A 19,705-nucleotide genomic window follows, 5' to 3' on the forward strand; every position below is an offset into this window, starting at 1 on the left:
AGTACTTGAAAAAAAGTATCGGTACTCGTACTCAGTCCTAAAAAAAGTGGTATCGGGACAACCCTAGCTTTAGGCATACTTTACTACATCTTAAACTATGCAAAATCTGCAGTGTTCTTTTCCTGTTATCCATTTTCAGCCAGTACATTTTCATGTGTTTATGGGGGGGGGGGTCATGGCTGGATATGGGGGGACATGGCTGGATATGGGGAGGACATGGCTGCATATATGGGGAGGACATGGCTGCATATATGGGGACACATTTAAAAAAAAGTATCGGTATTCGGTATCGGCGAGTACTTGAAAAAAAGTATCGGTACTCGTACTCCGTCCTAAAAAAGTGGCAAACGATCTGGGGGTTTTGGTAGATCATAAGCTCAATAATGGTATGCAATGCCAAGCTGCGGTTTCCAAAGTGATCAAAGTCCTTTCTTGTATACTATTAAGTGAGGTATGGACTCCAGAGAGCTATAATTTTGCCCCTGTACAAATGGGTAAAACCTCATCTGGAATATGCAGTCTAGTTTTGGGCAAAAGTTCTCAGAAAGGATATTGGGTTACTGGAGAAAGTGCAGAGAAGGGCTACGATAAGAGGAACGGAGGAGCTCAGCTATGAGGAAAGATTAGAGGAACTGAATTTATTCACTCTTGAGAAGGAGATTAAGGGGGGACATGATGAACATGTACAAATACATAAGGGGTCCATATAGTGAACTTGGTGTTGAGTTATTTACTTTACAGTCAACGCAAAGGACAAGGGGGCACTCTTCACGTCTAGAGGAAAATAACTTTCACCTCCAAATACGGAAAGGTTTTTTCACAGTAAGCTGTGAAAATGTGAGACTCTCTGCAGAGGTGGTTCTGGCCAGCTCAGTTGATTGCTTTAAGAAAGGCCTGTATTCTTTCCTAAATGTGCATAATATAAACTGGGTACTAACATTTATAGGTAAAGTTGATCCGGGAAATATCAGATTGCCTCTCAGGGGATCAGGAAGGATTTTTTTCCCCTGCTGTAGCAAATTAGATTGTGCTCTGCTGGGGTTTTTAGCCTTCCTCTGGATCAACTGTTATATGGTATTGTACAAGTTTTTTTTTTTTTTTTTTTTAACGGTTGAACTGGATGGACTTGTGTCTTTTTTCAACCTGACCAACTATAGGCAACCATGTAACTATAACTATAACCAAAACTCATCTTTAAAGCTATATTTAACAAATTATACTGCAGCTTACCAATTCTTAGATGTGAGGCGTGAGTCGTTTTCCCTTTATTTTCCCCTGGTGATCCAGCCAGTAAATCTGTTTTTTAAACAGACCAAGCTGTTCACAAAAATGTCAGTTAAAGGGTTGAAAAAAACATTTATACTGAAAAGGCTGCTTACAAGGTTGGTTCTTGTTTATACAAAGCATTTACCACAAAAAGGAAAAAAATAAATGTTTTAACGGTTAAAAAAATAAATATATATTTTTTGGCTTTAAAGTGGAGGTTCACCCTAAAAACAAATTTTTAACATTAGAGCCAGCATACTAAGTACATTTACTTTTGGCAGGTCATTTTTTTTTCTCTGTACATACCTTTATATCCCGATTTTGTCCAGGGCTTCCGCGTTCTGATGATTTCGGGACCGGGCGTTCCTATCCCAGCCTCAGGGTTCCGATGACTGCGGGACTGGGCATTCCTATCCTTCGGTTCGATGATTGACGGCTTGTGAAACAGGTCCCCTGTCGCACAACGCGCGTCACCAGATTCCCGGAGATAGCCAAGCTGCGAGTCGGCACTATACGGCGCCTGCGCCCGCCGTGTAGAGCTGACTGCGCAGGCACCGTATAGTGCCGACTCGCAGTTTGGCTATTTCCAGGAAATCTGTTGACGTGCATTGTGCGACAGGGGACCTGTTTCACAAGCCGTCAATCATGGAACCGAAGGATAGGAACGCCCAATCCACAGTCATCGGAACCCGGAAGCCCTGGACAAAATCAGGATATAAAGGTATGTACAGAGAAAAAAAAAATGACCTCCCGAAAATAAATGTCCTTAGTATCATTAGTATGCTAGATCTAATTTAATTTTTTTTTTTTGGGTGAACCCCCGCTTTAATCTTAGTTGAGTCTATTTAAATCAGCTGGTACATCCAACACTGCCCTTTCCAGAGGTTGACAGTGCTGCTGTCCATGGGTGGCTCCATTTCTTCTCCATTCAGAGTGGAGCCACCCCAATGCTGCATTCATACCCGAGCATAGCATCCAAGCGTTTTTCAGGCTTTTTTTGTGCCATTTCAGCACATTTTATACAGCATTTTTGAGCTTTGGCTATCGAGAAAACCATTATCTGTTTTTGGTTAGGCTAAGAGGTTAGTTTGGGGGTCAATTCATTTATGGTATTTTTTTTGTTGGGGTGTGACTACTACTAGAATACATGCAAAACAACCAAATCTATAATCATAAAAAATAAATTAAAAAAAAACAATGTAACCCATGCCTTAACCTCCCTGGCGGTATGATTCTGTCTGGAATTACGTACCAAAAGCGGTACAATTATTTTGCAAGGAAATTTGTCGTTTTATACTGTAGGCCTGCAATTCTTAGGAATAACTCATTTAAATCTGACCAAACAAGAGTGTAGTAGGCATCCCGGGTATGATTTTTTTTAAAAACAAAATTATAATATAATAAATAATTATAACAAATAATATAATTATAATAAAAAATATTCAATAATGTAATCAAGTCAAAATCACTGAAATTTGCTCAGTTGCAGAATTGTCGCTGTCATTACTTTTATTTTTTTAAGACAAATTTCCCCACAAATCGCTATCGCACAATTCTGCAAGTGATTATAATTTATTATCGCTGTTTTCTAGCTGCTCTAAACCACTTTTGACATAAAGGGACACTTTTGGACAATCTACAGTTTGCAGGCAGAAAGAATAGTTTTTATTATATAAAAGTAGGACACTGGGCAGACCACTAGGGACAAGGAGGGTGTGTATTTTTTACATACAGTACTGTAATCTATAAGATCACGGTATACTGTATGTAATCCGTTTGTTTATTTTTTTTTAATTTGGCGCCGTTCTCCGCCCCCGTGCATCGTAACATCGCAGGGAACGGAGATCGGCGGCACACAGGGACACTGTGTGAATCGAGCGAGGTCCCGCTCGCTCACACAGCGGGGATGCACCGCTGGATCCAGGGACAAGGTGAGTAACTTGTCTGTGGATGCTGGGAGCAGGTAAGCCACGCCGCTGCACACTCTGCACATCTACCCCGAGCGTGACTCGGGGATACCGATCCTAGCATCAAAAATCCACCCCGAGTCACGCTCGGGGATACCGCCAGGGAGGTTAAAGAAAATAAACACCCTTTATTATTTTTTAGTATTACATTTTAATTTTAGGTATTATGATGATTTTTCGTTATTTTTTTTAGCAGAAAATTGCGCAAAAATCCACAAATCACACGTTTCCAATAATTTCTATGGAAATAAAAAAACACGCAAATCTGCCCAATTTGAGCTACAAAAAATACCTCCAGAACTTAGGATCTTTATGTGATCACAAAGTAGAAAAAAAACCGCACAAAGGTGTCTGTTTTTGAAGCAGTTAACAGCGGTGATCCCAAGGATCGCCAGAGTCCATAAACAGTGATAATCGGAGAAGTGTTTAAACTTGTTCTCCTGCCGATGATCTCCGCACACAGAGAATCCTCAGACTGACACAGCAACGGCCAGTTTATGAAGCTGTGATCTGAGCACTTTACTGGAGATCCGAGTCAGAATTCACACTCCCCGATTCACCATCTCAGAGGGGGTGAATTGGGGAGTGAAGAGGGAATCTCGGGGGATCTGAGGAGGAAGATTTTTAGCTTCCTTCTACCTCGTTCAGACCCCCCCCCCCAACACTATTTCCCCCTGTGTATATATATATATATATATATATATATACACACACACACACACACAAGGTGTGTGTATATACACACACACATGTATATATAGTGTGTGTGTGTGTGTGTATACAATATATCTATATATTATGTAGGGGGGACTCGTTACACGCCGTCTGTCAGTGTACTGAGCGGTGATAATTTATCACTGCTCAATAAACTGACATCTCGGTGTTTGTGAATTTTTGGTACTGTAATCTCGTAAAGTCTCACGAGATTCCAGTATCAGGGACAGTTCACTGTTTGAAGCGTTGGTAGATCATTTCACTCCTCCAAGGGTGAAGCGATCTTCTCCGCTTCATAAACTGGCACCCAGAGGAGAAAAATCTCTGTGAATGACGGAGAACAAAGCAGTGAATAGATTGCACTGCTTCATAAAAGGACACCACAATACAGCCACCACCTTTAACCACTTTGCATCCGGGCCATTGTAGTTTGACGGCCACAAGGTGGTTCTACAATGCCGGGATGACATCTTGACGTACTCGTCTCCTCCAGCCAGGTACCGGCACATGCCTAGCAGCCGCGATGTCCGCCAGGTACCCGCGATCGGCCCTTACACAGCCAAGGACGTGGATCTGTGTGTGTAAACACACAGATTCACGTCCTGCCAGGGACATGTCCTGTCAGAAAGAAGAGACCAATGGTGTGTACATAGGGACACAGATCGGTCACCTCCCCAGTCAGCCCCCTCCCCCACAGTAAGAATCACTCCTAGGAAACACATTTAACCCCTTCCTCGTCCCCTAGCGTTAACCCCTTCCCTGCCAGTCACAATAAAAAAGTCATAATTCTATCCCCCATTTTGTAAGTGCTATAACTTTTGCGCAAACCAATCACTATAGGCTTATTGCGATTTTTTTACCAAAAATATGTAGAACACGTATCGGCCTAAACAGAAAAAAAAAAATATATATATATATATATATATATATATATATATATATATATATATATATATATATATATATATATATATATATATATATATATATATATATATTAGGGGTGCAACGGATCACAGTTGATCCGTGATCCGAACGGGTCACCCCCTTCGGATCGGATCACACTGTGATCCGCGGATTGCCACGGCTCCGGAGCTAGGCCGAAGCCGCGGCCTTTCCTAATGTTACGGCGGCGGCTCCGGAGCTAGGCCGAAGCCGCAGCCTTTCCTAATGTTATGGCCGCTGCTTCGGCCTACCTCCGGAGCCGCGACCATAACGCTAGGAAAGGCCGCGGCTTCGGCCTAGCTCCGGAGCCGGGGAGTGCCTGTCGGTACTGTACTGAGGGGGGGGGAGGGGGGGTCACTGTAATGAGGAGGGGGGGTCACTGTAATGAGGGGGGGTCACTGTACTGAGGAGGGGTCACTGTACTGAGGAGGGGTCACTGTACTGAGGAGGGGGGGTCACTGTACTGAGGGGGGTCACTGTACTGAGGGGGGGGATCACTGTACAGAGGAGGGGGGGGTCACTGTACAGAGGAGGGGGGGGTCACTGTACAGAGGAGGGGGGGGTCACTGTACTGAGGAGGGGGGGGGTCACTGTACTGAGGAGGGGGGGGGTCACTGTACTGAGGAGGGGGGGTCACTGTACTGAGGATGGGGGGGTCACTGTACTGAGGAGGGGGGGTCACTGTACTGAGGAGGGGGGGTCACTGTACTGAGGAGGGGGGGTCACTGTACTGAGGGGGGGGGGTCACTGTACTGAGGAGGGGGGTGTCTGCACTGAGGGGGTACTATAGTTGGTGGGGGGGGGGGGGGGACATGTGGATATTACAGTGGGGGAGATTTTTTTTTTTGCCGATCCGAAAAATGATCTGATCCGTGACTCCTGATCCGAGGAACAATCCGAACCGTGAGTTTTTTGATCCGTTGCACCCCTAATATATATATATATATATATATATATATATATATATATATATATATATATATATATATATATATATATATATATAAAAATAAAAAACCCGCAGAGATGATCAAATACCAAAAGAAAGCTCTATTTGTGGAAAAAAAAAGGACGTCAATTTTGTTTGGGAGCCGTGTCGCACGAGCGCACAATTCTCATTCAAAAATTTACAGTGCCAAAAGCTAAAATTTTGCCTGGGCAGGAAGGGGGTATATGTGCCCAGTAAGCAAGTGGTTGAACTCCGGTAAAAAAATAATCCTGTGCAGTGGGCTGTGCCTGTACTGCAAGGGTTAACTGCTCGTTTAGTTCAAGGACAGAGGACAGCGCAGATATACTTAAGCAACCTGCTGATCGACCCCACACAAGATTGGTCCCCTTCAGCTCTTGCCCCCCTCCTGCGGTCCAGCGGCCTCGAAAATGGACAGTTCCTGACCTCAACAGTCCCACGTTCACGCAGGTGTGATTTGTCATGAGATTTTGACATGTCCAAACTGCTTGACAATTCGCACCCCATTGTAGGCAATGGAAACATTGATTCCTGCGATTTGTGTTGCAGCGACTTTGAAAAGGATTTTAGCATTACCTTTTGCAGATTTCATTGCGACTTACATAGACTTCTGCTGTAGCCGCAATTAAATAGGCAGTGCAAATCGCATTGTTGTGCTGCTTTGAAATTTGCGTTTAAGTAGCGCGATTTCAAAACCGTACTGGTGTGAGCAGAGGCCATAAACCGGAACAGTCCACCGCTGGACTGTGGGGGGAAGCATGGTAGAAGCGGATCAGGCGAGTATGAGCTTTCTCCTCACTCCTAGAAAAAAAAACGAGCAGTTGAATGACAGTGCAGGTGGAGCCCCACTCTGCATGGTGAAAGGAAATTTTACCCAGAGATGACCTTTAACCACTTCAATACATGGCATTTTCACCCCCTTCCTGCCCAGGCCAATTTTCAGCTTTCAGCACTGTCATACTTTGAATGAGAATTGTGTGGTCATGGGACGTTGTACCCAAATTAAAATTTTGATCATTTTTTTCCCCCACAAATAAAGCTTTCTTTTGGTGGTATTTCATCACCTCTGCAGTTTATTTTTTGCGCTATAAACAAAAAAGGCCGTCAATTTTGAAAATAGACAGTATTTTTGCTATGATAAATATCCAAATTTTTTTTAAAAAAAATATTTGTTTTCTTTAGTTTAGGCCGATATGTATTCTTCATATTTTTGGTAAAAAATCGCAATAAGCGTATATTGATTGGATTGCACAAAAGTTATCGTCTCTACAAAATAGGGGATAGAATTATGGCATTTTTATTTATCGTTTTTACTAGCAATGACAGCGATCTGATTTTTATCGGGAGTGCCACATTGCGGTGGACACTTGACACTATTTTGGGACCATTGGCATTTATACAGAAATCAGTATTATAAAAATGCACCGATTACTGTATAAATGTCACTGGCAGGGAAGGGCTTAACACTAGGGGCGATCAAGAGGTTAAATGTGCCCTCCAAGGCTTATTGGCTGCTTTCTTAGCTGGTACCAGCCAGGTAAATGCAGAACCGATACTGGAAGTGAGGAAATCTTCATAACTTATGGCCTCATTTGTCACAGAGGAGAGGGAGAAACTGATGTTCCTCCTCCTCCTTTGTGCGCTGCCAATCCGACCAGATGGAATGGGAGAGCCTTTATTGCCATTAAAGCGGGAGTTCACCCATTTAAAAAAAAAAAAAAAATCTCCCCTTAGCTTCCTGCTCGTTCGGTCTAGGGGAATCGGCTATTTATATTAAAATATAAGCAGTACTTACCCTGCATCTTCTTCCGTCGCTTCCGGGTATGGGTCTTCGGGAGCGGGCGTTCCTTCTTGAGTGACAGCCTTCCGAGAGGCTTCCGACGGTCGCATCCGTCGCGTCACTCGTAGCCGAAAGAAGCCGAACGTCGGTGCGGCTCTATACTGCGCCTGCGCACCGACGTTCGGCTTCTTTCGGAAAATCGTGACGCGATGGATGCGACCGTCGGAAGCCTCTCGGAAACCTGTCAATCAAGAAGGAACGCCCATTCCCGAAGCCCATACCCGGAAGCGACGGAGAGGATGTGTCTCGTAAACGGGTAAGTACTGCACATATTTTAAAATAAATAGCCGATTCCCCTAGTAATAACGAGCAGGAATCTAAGGGGGAAAAGTGCCCTCTAAGGGTGAACCCCCGCTTTAACTACATACAAGTGGGGAGGAGTTGATATTTCAGCAAGCCGAATTAGAAGAAATAATCCCTCCATTTTACAGCCTTCTGGGCCCCTGTGATCTCATGGGGTCCAAAAAAATTATGATTTAGACTACAAAGGAGCCATGGCCTGCAGGTAGAGGGGAAAGCATGAAAATGTTCCTGCATCTTATTCAAGAGTTTCAGCATAAGGCACCGGCAGTACAGCCGTCCCTCCTGCTGGGCAGGTGGCTGGGCTCTGCTTTTGTACTAATAGGATCTCGAGTCAGAAGGCCTGTGAGGAGACACCTCCTGACTGAGTCCACAGTCCAGGTGTCCTGTCGAGAAATACACCGGCCTGATGCCACCGCTATAGTCCTGGATATAGCATCCCTGACAGCAGGCGGAGAAGTGATATTCAGCTGTCAGGGCTGCTGTCGCCGGAACTATAGAGGTAGCATCGGGAAATGCAGATGCCTGCTTACTCCGCGACCAGCGACTGCACTTACAGGAGTAAGAAATTAGAAATCGTCCCACTTGCAGCGCTGCCATTGTCCATTAGTAAAGGTGCTGAAAAGGAGATCCAGCCTATGCTCAGGAGCCTGGAGGGAAGAAGAGACCATCACACCATGGTAAGTGCATTGCTGCCCAGCCACTCACCAGCGCCCCCTTCATATGGCGCCCATGGCACTTGCCATGGCTGCCATACCCTAGATAAACAAAAATACAGTTGCCATGATCTTACCCCTGCATGCCAGGTCCATATTGCTTCCTTTTCCATGGAGTGCCACTGAAACACTGCAAGTAGTTTCGGCCTTCTATCCAGGGTGCCCCTCCACTTAGTCCTTCAGCTAGGAGAAAGTTTGTGCCAAAAGTGCTTGTTTTATTTCCTTGCTTACGTCGAACACCACGATAAAAACGGGACTGTTCATTGCAAACAGAAATGTGATCGAGAATTTGGTGATGCAGGTCTCCATTGTCCAAAAGAGGGCAATCTGGCCTCTGCCCAAAATTGGTAGAGTTTGTACACTGACTATACATAGTGTCATTAAACACGTTGTCATAATAACCGCACTGCATCGGACCAGGGATTGAAAAACTTGGTGAGCCATGAACATGGTCTAATCCATTACCAGCAGGTGAGGAACACCTACAAATATCAGTACCATAATCAGAAGATGAACAAAAAGAGGACACTGAGGCATTTCTCTGCGGTCTTGAAAAAAGAGAATATCCATAGGCCTGAAAGGTTGTAGATGGAGGCAAAGCACAGCCAGCAACCACTGGGACATCATCTTCATTCAGATCTTCAGGTGAGAAAGACCTGGGGGTGACTGGGTGAGAATGAGGACTGGACTGAAGTGCTTTATCATACATATTTAATTTGCCAGCATGAAGACCTAGATCGGATGAGCGAGTACGAGATCCATCTGAGATTTCAGGACTTAAAGCTTGGCCTAGCTTTGCAGAATCAGGTGGCGCTTCTCCATTATGTGAGTTGTGCACATCTTGGGACATCTCCCATATCTGCATCCAAACAGCATTTGCTGGACCTTTTTGTTCTGGTTGTATCCAAGATAGATGTGGATCCATGATAGAGATTCCAACAGCAAATCAACAAGAGTTGTATAGAAAAGGTATAGGTTTCAAATTGAGGGGATTAAAAGGGTATAAAATATATTTAAAAGTTACTCTGGATTAAACTTTATAGGGTTTTGAGTCCAGATAAACTGGATTCTAAACGTGTTCTTATAATGCAGCCTGCAGACACAAGGAGTTGGAAAGGTTTGTCTTTAGTTTACACTCAGGACCAGAGGAAGATGCTGTGAGCGGACTGGTGCTCCATCTGCAAAGATACACAAATGATTGATTAGACATAACATAGAGGGATCTCTACAGTAGTCAAAACACCAACACAATATCTGTAGCATAGCCTCCAAGAAAGCTAGGAATACAACAGGAGATCCCCAACCCCCGGGTGTACTCACCCGCTGCATTGGCAATCAATCAAACGTCTACTTTGCACTCAATGGATCAGCGATGTGCGTCACGCTCACAAAAGAAACCACAGAAATGTGTCCGCGCGCATGCCCCGCACCTTTTTTAAATCCTCGCCAAATGAATCGGACGCCAGGTGACCCTGGGATCTTCTATGAGTGAAGGCAGGAAAAGGGTTAATGTTTATACCGCGCTGTTTGTATAATGTAGAGAAACCTATTAGGAGCCGTGCCGGGTCATTAGACCGGACGGAGATTCATTACGTGGAACCAAACCGGCTGATGTGGTTAGTAGCTTTCATAGCTTCCTTTTCTGTTATGTTAGCATTGTGTCTGAATTCATAACGGACTGGAGGCGGGCTTGTATTGTGCAAGTATTGCTGATTAGGAGTGCTGCTGTCAGTAAGGCTCAGGGTTGCCAACTTTCAGCAAATTTACAAAAAGTTTGCAAAATCTGTAACATTTGCATCTGCCCATGAATGTCTATTATGGACATGCGGTCTGCATGTTCATAATAGACATTCACAGACAGATGAAAAAGTTACAGATTTTACAAACTGTTCATAAATTTACTGAAAGTTGGCAACCCTGGTAAGGCTACTTTCACACCGAGGCACTATAGCGCTAAAAATAGCGCCCTGAAAGAGCCCAAGGGCTTTCACAGTGGAGCAGTGCGCTGGCAGGACAGTAAAAAAAATCTGGCTAGCTGCAGCGGCGTTGCTAGCCAGGTGCAAGGGGGGGTGGTGGGCCCGGGTGACACTCATCAGAGGGGGTGACCACACTAACACTGCCCTGTGCCTCGTGCCGCGGCTGTGTCCCTCAGCGGAACGGAAGGAAGCCGCTGCCCCCTCCTCTCTGTTTACATCCCCAGAGGAGGAGAAGCCCACACTCGAGGGACACACCGCTGTGTGTATCTGCTACTCTGTTTTGAGGTCTGTAAGGTAAGGGGGCGTCTATACCGATGAGGGGAGGGGGTGTCTGTACTGCTGTGATCTGCACCAAGGTGGGTGTCTGTAACTGAGGGGGGGGGGGTGTACTGCTGGGGTTTGCACCAAAGGGGTGGTCTGTAACTGGGGGGTGTCTGTACTGCTGGGGGGGTCTGTACTGATGGAGCGGTCTGCACTGAGGTGGGGAGGTTTATACTGAGGGAGGGGGGGTCTGTACTGAGGGAGGGGGTCTATATTGATGGAGGGAGGTCTGTACTGAGGAAGGGGGAATCTATAGTGCGGGAGGGGGGTCTGTACTTAGTGGAGGGGGGCCTGTACTGAGGGGGACTATAAATGGTGGGGGGTGACACCATTTTTTTTTCGCATCAGGTGACACCAACCCTAGTGACGCCACTGGCTAGCCGCATCTTTGAGGAGCTGTAGCCTAAAGCGCCCCTGCCCATTGAAATCAATGGGCAGCACCGCCAGCAAAGTGCCGCTGCAGCTCTGCTTTGCGGGCACTTTTAACCCTAGCGGGCCGAATAGCACCGCTAGCCCTCCTCACTGCAGGTGCAGCCTCAGTTTTGTTCTGCCTAGCAAAGGAGAAGGACGTATGGCTCCCTTTGGGCCCAACGCCTGAAGAGAAATTTGCTTTTATTTAAATTTTTTCTTGAAGAATCTTCTTTCATCTGTCGGCTGAGAGACAGGCTGGATAATATAGATCCTTGTAGTCTACTCAGTCCGACCAGCAAGCGTCGGCACACCTTTGCAAAGAGGCTTGGTCTGCCACACCATACCCCATAGCTCCTGGTGTGGCCGGTGAGCTTTGCTCCGAGGTCCACATATGACTGGGCTGTGGTGTTGTCTCACTCACAGTGGACCCGGCCGACAGCCCGGTCCACTGGTAAGTACAGTCCCTCCCGCTTAGGTGGGTTGGTACGGCTGGGCATTCCTGGGGTTCCTCTTCTCCCCCTTCCCTGCTCCTTTCCCTCTGCTGCATTGCTAACACTTGCCGCTGTCGGGGGGGGGGGGGTGGCCTCCCTGAGGAGACTGTGTCTGGCCTGAGTTTTTTTGCGGTCGGCTCTGGCGCCATTTTTGGGGTGGTTTTCAATTGCATTGAAAACTCCGATTGGCGGCCATTTTGCCGTAGCCGTGCTCCGAGGATGTTCGGCGGCCATCTTGGCAGACCCCTAGTGCTGAATCTACAGCGCACACAGGTCCCTTCGGATGCCGCGGCGGTGAAGCAAGTTACCTCACATTGTTTTTTCCTCCCCACACGCCGTGTGCTGTGGCGGATGGCGGCGCTGGACAGTCCCCTCCTCGGTGAGTCTCCTGATACCCCTGACCAGCGCAGCAAAGGGTAAGTTGCCCTGAATAGGGCATGGGAGCTTATGTTTTCTGGTGACACAATGGCATGTTATACATACACACTAGTGTATCTGTTGCTCTATTTGGTGTCAGTATCTGGTCCTTCCCCTACATGTTGTGATGGCAGCGGGTGTCTAATACCTGGGATCCCCACAGATGTCTTTTTTTTTTTTTTTTTTTTTTTACTGTTTGTCCTGGACATTTTCGTGCCAGGGTGGAGGTGGACTGCGGATGGGCCGGGGTTAAAGGAGGGCCCCCCCCCCCCCCCGTTATCCCCTGGGGAATGCTCTGTCACAATGGAGCCATGGACCAGATACCTGGGGGTGCAGGATAAGGCACTTAAGGGTGCGCTTCTCACTGCCGTATGGGACTTTCTGTAGCTGGATAGTGCAGCTGGGTTTCCGTTGAGGGCTCGGTCTTTTTTGGGATCACACAAATCAGACCGTTCTGTGTAGGTTTTTCCTTCTGTGCCCTTTCTTTGCTAATCTTTAAGATGCGGAATGAGAAAAGCCACTGAGGGCTTTTGTAGTCCCTCACCGCCTGGCGGCTCAGTGCCCCTTGAGGAGAGCCTTTTTTTTTTTTTTAAGACAGTGGGCTTCTTCTCTGGTGGTGGACCCTCTGGGGGTCATGTATAGGTGACCACCCCCCCCTATTGCGGGACACCCCCGCTTGTATGGATTTGACTGAGAAGATCCGACGTTCTGACCCGTTCCATGTCTATCATGCTGGGGTCTTCCTTGCGGCCTATTGTGGCCACTACTCTGGAATCCAAGTCGCTCACAGGTGAGCATTTTGCACCATACAGTGGAGGAGCGCCGGCTCTCTCCTGAAGTTATTAGGCTAACGGACCAGCAAAAGGGTCCAGGGCCTTGTATTTCTGTGATGTTTTACTGAAATGCAGCGCCCTTGATATCCAGGGCTTTGGTTTCAGAGATGGCGCCTTCTCTGGTTGGGATACTGGTCTGCTGGCCAGGCCTCTAACATACGCCCTGATGGATTTACCCTTAATGGGTGGGAGACCTTTTGGGTCCTCGCTAGACGACATTATCAAGAATGTCACTGGAGGGAAGAGCGCTCTCCTCCTTCAGGCCTCCAGGGGGAAGGGACCCTGCCGTTGGCCGGGTCCTTCTCTTTCCACACCAAAGCGCTATTTTTTCGTCAGTCAGGGTCCGCGGGCGAACCTCCCGGGACGACAAGGGCTCAGCTTGGGGGACTGATCCGTCCCTGGGTGCGTAAGCCAATCGCGCCGGCACCCAGACCTGCCAATGCCGTCTCTGAGGTGGGGGTTCGCCTTTGCTGTTAACAGCTCGGTGAACCTCCCTGCTCCCCGACCAGTGGGTCCGCGAGGTGGTATCTTCGGAGCACTAGATAGGGTCCCACCCGATCCACCGAACACAGATTTATTCCCTCGTGTCTCCCTCTCCCGGCTCGTCGGTCTGCCTTGGGGCTGGGTGGGACTTGCTAAGCTGCGGGGTGATTTCATCTTTCCTGCAGGACTAGAGGTTTGAGGGATTCTATCCAAACCTGTTCTCGGTCCCAAGGATGACATGGTCCACCCGATTTTGGGCTTCAAGGGCCTTTGTGAATGATGGGTAGTTCCGCTCGGAATCCATTCGTTCGGTGGTAGCTGCGCTCCATCCGGGGGACTTTCTGGCGTCCTTGGACATTAAGGACGCATACATGCATGTCTCACTTTGCGCAGGTCACAGAGGTTTTTCTGTGCCTCGTGTTGGGGATGTCCACTGTCAGTTGTGGTCCTCCCTTTTGATCTGGCGCCAGCACCAATGGTTTTCACCGAGGCTTATGCTAACCTTGTTGGGACAGCGAGGCCTTGCCATCATGGCTACTTAGACGACCTTCTGATACAGAGGTTGTGGCTGTAGCTTTTCGGACCCTCCGTGAATTCGGGTGGGTGTTAAACATTTGGAGTCGGTCCTGGTTCCGACTCAGTTTGGAGTGCCTACGGCTTCCGGACTCCTCGGTGGCGAAGGTCTTTTTTCCCCTGGAGAACTTGCAGATTCTTCAGTCGGCGGTGAAGTTATTGGCATCACGCAATTGATCTCTCTCCGTTTGCATGCAAATCCTAGGTTTGTGGGTAGCCACCTCCGAGGCGGTACCGTATGCCCAGTTTCACGCTTATATTTTTTTCCAGAGGGAAATGCTGTCCGAGTGGATACGAATCATCAGATTCAGGTGCGCCACCTAGTGAGTGTGTCTCTGAATTGGTGGCTGAGATCCCTGACTTGTCGGTCCGGAAAGTGGTTTCTTCCTTTCTGTGGACGGTGATTACAACGGACGCCAACCTCTAGGGTTGTGGGGCGCCTGGGGGGTCCGGTCGGCCCAGAGTCACTGGACTTGAGTGGACCTACGGCCACACCGCCCTGTATGTGCCCGGTCTCGTCGGATCTCGGTAACTACCCAGGCTCGGGCCTGGTTATTACCTGGGTGGGAGTCCACCTGGAAATACCAGGTGCCGTAGACCCGGTCTTTCCAGTTACTTGTCCTAGTACTGTGGGCGGTCAGGCTATGCCTCTCCTCATGGTTGAGGGGGTTGCAAGGTCGTCCGATCTAGATTCAACCTGACAACGCCATGCCGGTGGCTTCGGGCTTCCATCAGGTATACCGGCAGGCAGGCTACTGGAGTCGCCTGATGTTGGACCAGGACAACTGGTCTTGGCACATGGAGTCAACTCTCTTGCAGGAGGTGAGCCTCGCAGGGCAGGGATCTCCTAGCCACTCGTTTTAGCCACAGGGGTATCAAGGTTTGTGGCCAGATCTAGTGATCTGGTACAGACGCGCAAGTCGCGCTGGTGGCCCTGTGGGGGTCTGTCTCAGCGAATTTATGCCTTTCCCCCATTGTAGTGGCTTCCCCGGCTGCTACACACAGTGGAGGCTGAGGAATCCCGACGATTTTAATAGCTCCAGATTGGCCTTGGCGTCCTTGGTGCACCGAAATCGGGCGTCTGGTAGGGGAGGTACTCTGGCGGTTGCCAGGGCAGGAGGTCCTTCTGTCTCGGGGTTCCATACTTCGTCCTGTTGTACAGTCGCTGACTTGCTCAACAGGGCTATTGGAAGCCAGACTTTAAGGGACCGGCGTCTGTCCGACTTGGTCATCTCAACAATGATGAGGGCACGGTAGTCGTCTTCCGGAGGACCTACCGTCATGTCTGGCTGATCTACATCTCTTGGTGCGAAGAGATGGAGTGACGTCCACTGACGTACTCGGTGTCCATGGGCCTGCTCTTTTTTACAGCTTGAAGTGGATCAAAATTAGTTTGGGGCAGATTTCAGCCTTACCGTGTTCCTTCAGTGGCCTTTTTGTGGCCGTTCCCTGGTGGGTACCTTTTTTGTGGAGGGGGCTTGTCCTATACTTTCGCCTCTTGGCCCATCTCTTCCCCCATGAGTTTTGACTCTGGCGCTCTCGGTTCTCAGGAACCTTCCTTTTGGAAATATCAGAGAGATTTTCTCTTGACACTTTCTCAGAAGTGGCCCCTTTTAAGTGGCCTTTACCTCTGTTAGAGGGGTTTCTGAGTTGGCGCTCCTTCATAGGCTTAGGTGGTGGTGCGTCCGCGACTTTTCTTTCTTCCGAAGGTGGTTCCGACTTGTCGCCGGAGTAAGGACATTGTTTCTTCCATCCTTCTGTCCTCGGCCGGCACATCCTACAGAGGTTGTCTTTCATACTTTAGGCGTGGTACGCGCTTTGTGGGTGTACCAGCCGGCTCGGCTCCGTTTCGGAGATCTGACTCTCTTTATTGTGTTGGTGTAGGGTCCACAAAAGGGCCTGGCAATCTCGTTGCCCACCATTACTCGGTGGATCAGGTAGGCTGTCATACAGGCCTATGCTCTTAGGGGGCAGGCCCTCCTTTTCCGGTCCGACAGCATGCGTCGGTCTCAGGTGTGCGAGGAGGCGACTTAATCGTCCGTTCACACTCTTTCCAGAATTTACATGGTTGCTGTGAGTGCATCTTCTGATGCCTCTTTCGGCCGCTAGATTTCTGCAGGTGGCTGTTTAAAGTTGCACCTCCTCTTTTGAGGAGCTCTGCTTGTTTTGGGGTGAAGTTAAAATTGCTTTTACTGATATATTTCCTACCCCTCGTTTTGACACTGCTTGGGGACGTCCCACTTGTCAAGACTTAAGGAGCTGTGTCCGTCCATAGACTATAAGAGAAAATAGGATTTTTTGTACTCACCGTAAAATCCTTTTCTCTGACGTCCATGGACGGACACAGCTCCCACCCCTCCTTTTTAGGTTTGTACTGCCTGTTACGAACTAAGACTGCACCTGCAGTCAGGAGGGTTATGTCTGGAGGGACAAAATCTTTTACTTTTTGCTATAATAAATATCCCCCAAAAACATATAAAAAAAATGTTTTTCCTCAGTTTAGGCCGATACGTATTCTTCTACCTATTTTTGGTAAAAAAAAAACGCAATAACCGTTTATCGGTTGGTTTGCGCAAAATGTATAGCGTTTACAAAATAGGGGATCGTTTTATTGCATTTTTATTAAAAAAAAACAATGTTTTAATACTAATGGTGCCGATCAGCGATTTTTTTTTTGTTTTTTTTTTTTTGTGACTGCGACATTATGGCGGACACTTTGGACAATTTTGACACATTTTTGGGACCATTGTCATTTTCACAGCAAAAAATGCATTTAAAATGCATTGTTTATTGTGAAAATGACAATTGCAGTTTGGAAGTACAATAGGGGGCGCTGATGGGGTTGTGTGTGACCTGAAGTGTGTTTACAACTGTAGGGGGGTGTGGCTGTAGGTGTGACTTCATCGATTGTGTCCCCCTATAAAAGGGATCACACGATCGATGACGCCGCCACAGTGAAGAACGGGGAAGCTGTGTTTACACACAGCTCTCCCCGTTCTTCAGCTCCAGGGACCGATCGCGGGACTCCAGCGGTGATAGGGTCACGGAGCTTCGGACCGGGTCGCGGGCATGTGCCGTGGGCGCGCGCGCCCGCGTACTAGCACAGGACGTACCTGTACATGCATGTGCCCAGCCGTGCCATTCTGCCGACGTAAATGTGCAGGAGGTGGTCCTTAATTGTACCTGCTGAGTGTCTATAGTATGCCTGTGAAAACGTCTTTTGAAAACCCGGGTCTTGCCCCAGGGAACATGTATCAATGGAAAAATAGTTTTAAAGAACGGTCGTTTTTTCTGAAGCAATGATTTTAATGATGCTTAACCAGTTCCCGACCCCCGCATGTACATATACGTCCACAATATGGCACGTACAGGCACATGGGCGTACACGTACGTCCTCGCCTATTAGCGGGTGGGGGGTCCGATCGGGACCCCCCCCGCTACATGCGGAGGTCGGGTCTGCTCGGGGAGCGATCCGGGACCACGGCGCGGCTATTTGTTTATAGTCGCGATCGCTCCCCGGAGCTGAAGAACGGGGAGAGCCGTGTGTAAACACGGCTTCCCCGTCCTTCACTATGGCGGCGCATCGATCGCGTCATTCCCTTTATAGGGAAGACACGATCAATGACGTCATTCCTACAGCCACACCCCCAAACAGTTGTAAACAAATACTAGGTTCACCCTAACTCCTACAGCGCCACCTGTGGTTAACTCCCAAACTGCAACTGTAATTTTCACAATAAAGAATGCAATTTAAATGCATTTTTTGCTGTGAAAATGACAATGGTCCCAAAAATGTGTCAAAATTGTCCGAAGTGTCCGCCATAATGTCGCAGTCATGAAAAAAATTGCTGATCGCCGCCATTAGTAGTAAAAAAAAAAAAAATTTATAAAAATGCAATAAAACTATCCCCTATTTTGTAAACACTATAAATTTTGCGCAAACCAATCGATAAACGCTTATTGCGATTTTTTTTTTTTAATAAAAATAGGTAGAAGAATACGTATCGGCCTAAACTGAGGAAAAAAAATGTTTTTATATATGTTTTTGGGGGATATTTATTACAGCAAAAAGTAAAAAATATTGCATTTTTTTCAAAATTGTCGCTCTATTTTTGTTTATAGCGCAAAAACTAAAAACCGCAGATGTGATCAAATACCACCAAAAGAAAGCTCTATTTGTGGGGAAAAAAGGACGCCAATTTTGTTTGGGAGCCACGTCGCACGACCGCGCAATTGTCTGTTAAAGCGACGCAGTCCCGAACTGTAAAAACACCTTGGGTCTTTAGGCTGCATATTGGTCCGGGGCTTAAGTGGTTAAATAAAAAAAAAAAAAAATGAAAAATTCCTTTAAATATTGTACCTGTTGGGTGTCTATAGCAGCCCTCAAAATTTGCACCTCGCCTACTCGCATTTGGCGAGTAAACAAATGAGGAGGGCGAGTAATGACAGGGCTGTGCTATCACATGAATGTCAGCCGCCTAGTACCGCCCCTCTCCACCTCCTGCCATACATCCCCGCCCAGGCTCGCAGAGTGTGCTGTTCATTAAGCTTGAAAGAGCCTTCGTTCTGCTGCACATCCCCACCCAGACACACAGACCATGCACTGCACTATACTGGCAAGAGCCGCCTGGGACTGCCCTCTACCTCCTCTGTTCTGCACATCCCCGCCCAGACACACAGACCGTGCAACTTCACCGCCTGGGACCGCCCCAGGCTCAAACGACGCTCTACCCTCAGTGTGCAGTGATGACTGACCCCCGTGACTGCAGAATGGTAAAAACAATGACAGTGTGCTGGAGGCATTGATGAAATGGGGGATTAAACAAGATGTGTGCTGGAAGGAACAGGGGTGGGATTGAGAGCAAGCATGTGCCCCCCAATCCATGATATCTATGATTTCAATATTCTCCTCAATCCATGATATCTATGCTTTCAATATTCTCCCCAATCCATTATATCTATGCCTCCAATTCCACCTTCACTCCCCTAATCTATCATGCGGTATGATAGAATGGTGGTGGAATTGGAGGCATAGATATCATGGATTGGGGAGAATATTGAAAGCATAGATATCATGAATTGGGGAGAATATTGAAAGCCTAGATGTACAGGATTGGGGGGAGATTGGAGGCATATGTGTTTTGGAGAGGGGAGGTCAGACGATGAGGTGTGCTGGTGGGTCGTTGGGTGTGGGGGGTCATTCATTGGAGACAGAGATATGCTGGGAAGAGGATTTGGAGGTAGGGATGTACTGAGTTAGGCATTGGAGGTAGGGATGTACTAGGGGAGTTGTTGGAGTTAGGGATGTACCGGGGGAGGCATTGGAGGTAGGGATGTACTGCGGGAGGCGTTGGAGGTAGGGATGTCCTGGGGGAGGCGTGGGCATGTTTAGGGGCGGGGCAGGGTAGGGTTTGGGTGGGGCAACTGGTGGCGAGTAACTCTTAAGGCCTGGCTAGTAGTTCAGGACTTGAAATTTTGAGCCCTG

At 47.7% G+C, this 19,705-nt stretch overlaps 1 protein-coding gene, 1 long non-coding RNA gene and 1 pseudogene across 2 annotated transcripts in view; 2 read left to right on the forward strand and 1 right to left on the reverse strand.

The window, feature by feature from the left end:
- Window positions 1-10,135, reverse strand: part of LOC120940503 (terminal nucleotidyltransferase 4B-like) — a 1,128,146-nt gene extending 1,118,011 nt beyond the window's left edge. Inside the window, exons 1-2 of the mRNA XM_040353420.1 lie at window positions 10,036-10,135; window positions 8,793-9,893 (exon numbers count right to left, since the gene is read on the reverse strand). Coding sequence (XP_040209354.1) covers window positions 8,793-9,640 — 848 coding nt within the window. The 5' untranslated portion in view covers window positions 9,641-9,893; window positions 10,036-10,135. The remainder of the gene's footprint in view (window positions 1-8,792; window positions 9,894-10,035) is intronic.
- A 30-nt stretch (window positions 10,136-10,165) lies between these two features.
- The window catches only part of LOC120940504, a 34,584-nt gene continuing 25,044 nt past the window's right edge, over window positions 10,166-19,705 (forward strand). The window contains exon 1 of the long non-coding RNA XR_005749434.1: window positions 10,166-10,331. This is a non-coding gene — a long non-coding RNA (uncharacterized LOC120940504). The remainder of the gene's footprint in view (window positions 10,332-19,705) is intronic.
- On the forward strand, window positions 14,702-14,820 carry LOC120942240 (annotated as a pseudogene).

Source organism: Rana temporaria, chromosome 5 (assembly GCF_905171775.1).
Source record: "Rana temporaria chromosome 5, aRanTem1.1, whole genome shotgun sequence".
In the NCBI taxonomy this organism is placed as follows: domain Eukaryota; kingdom Metazoa; phylum Chordata; class Amphibia; order Anura; family Ranidae; genus Rana; species Rana temporaria.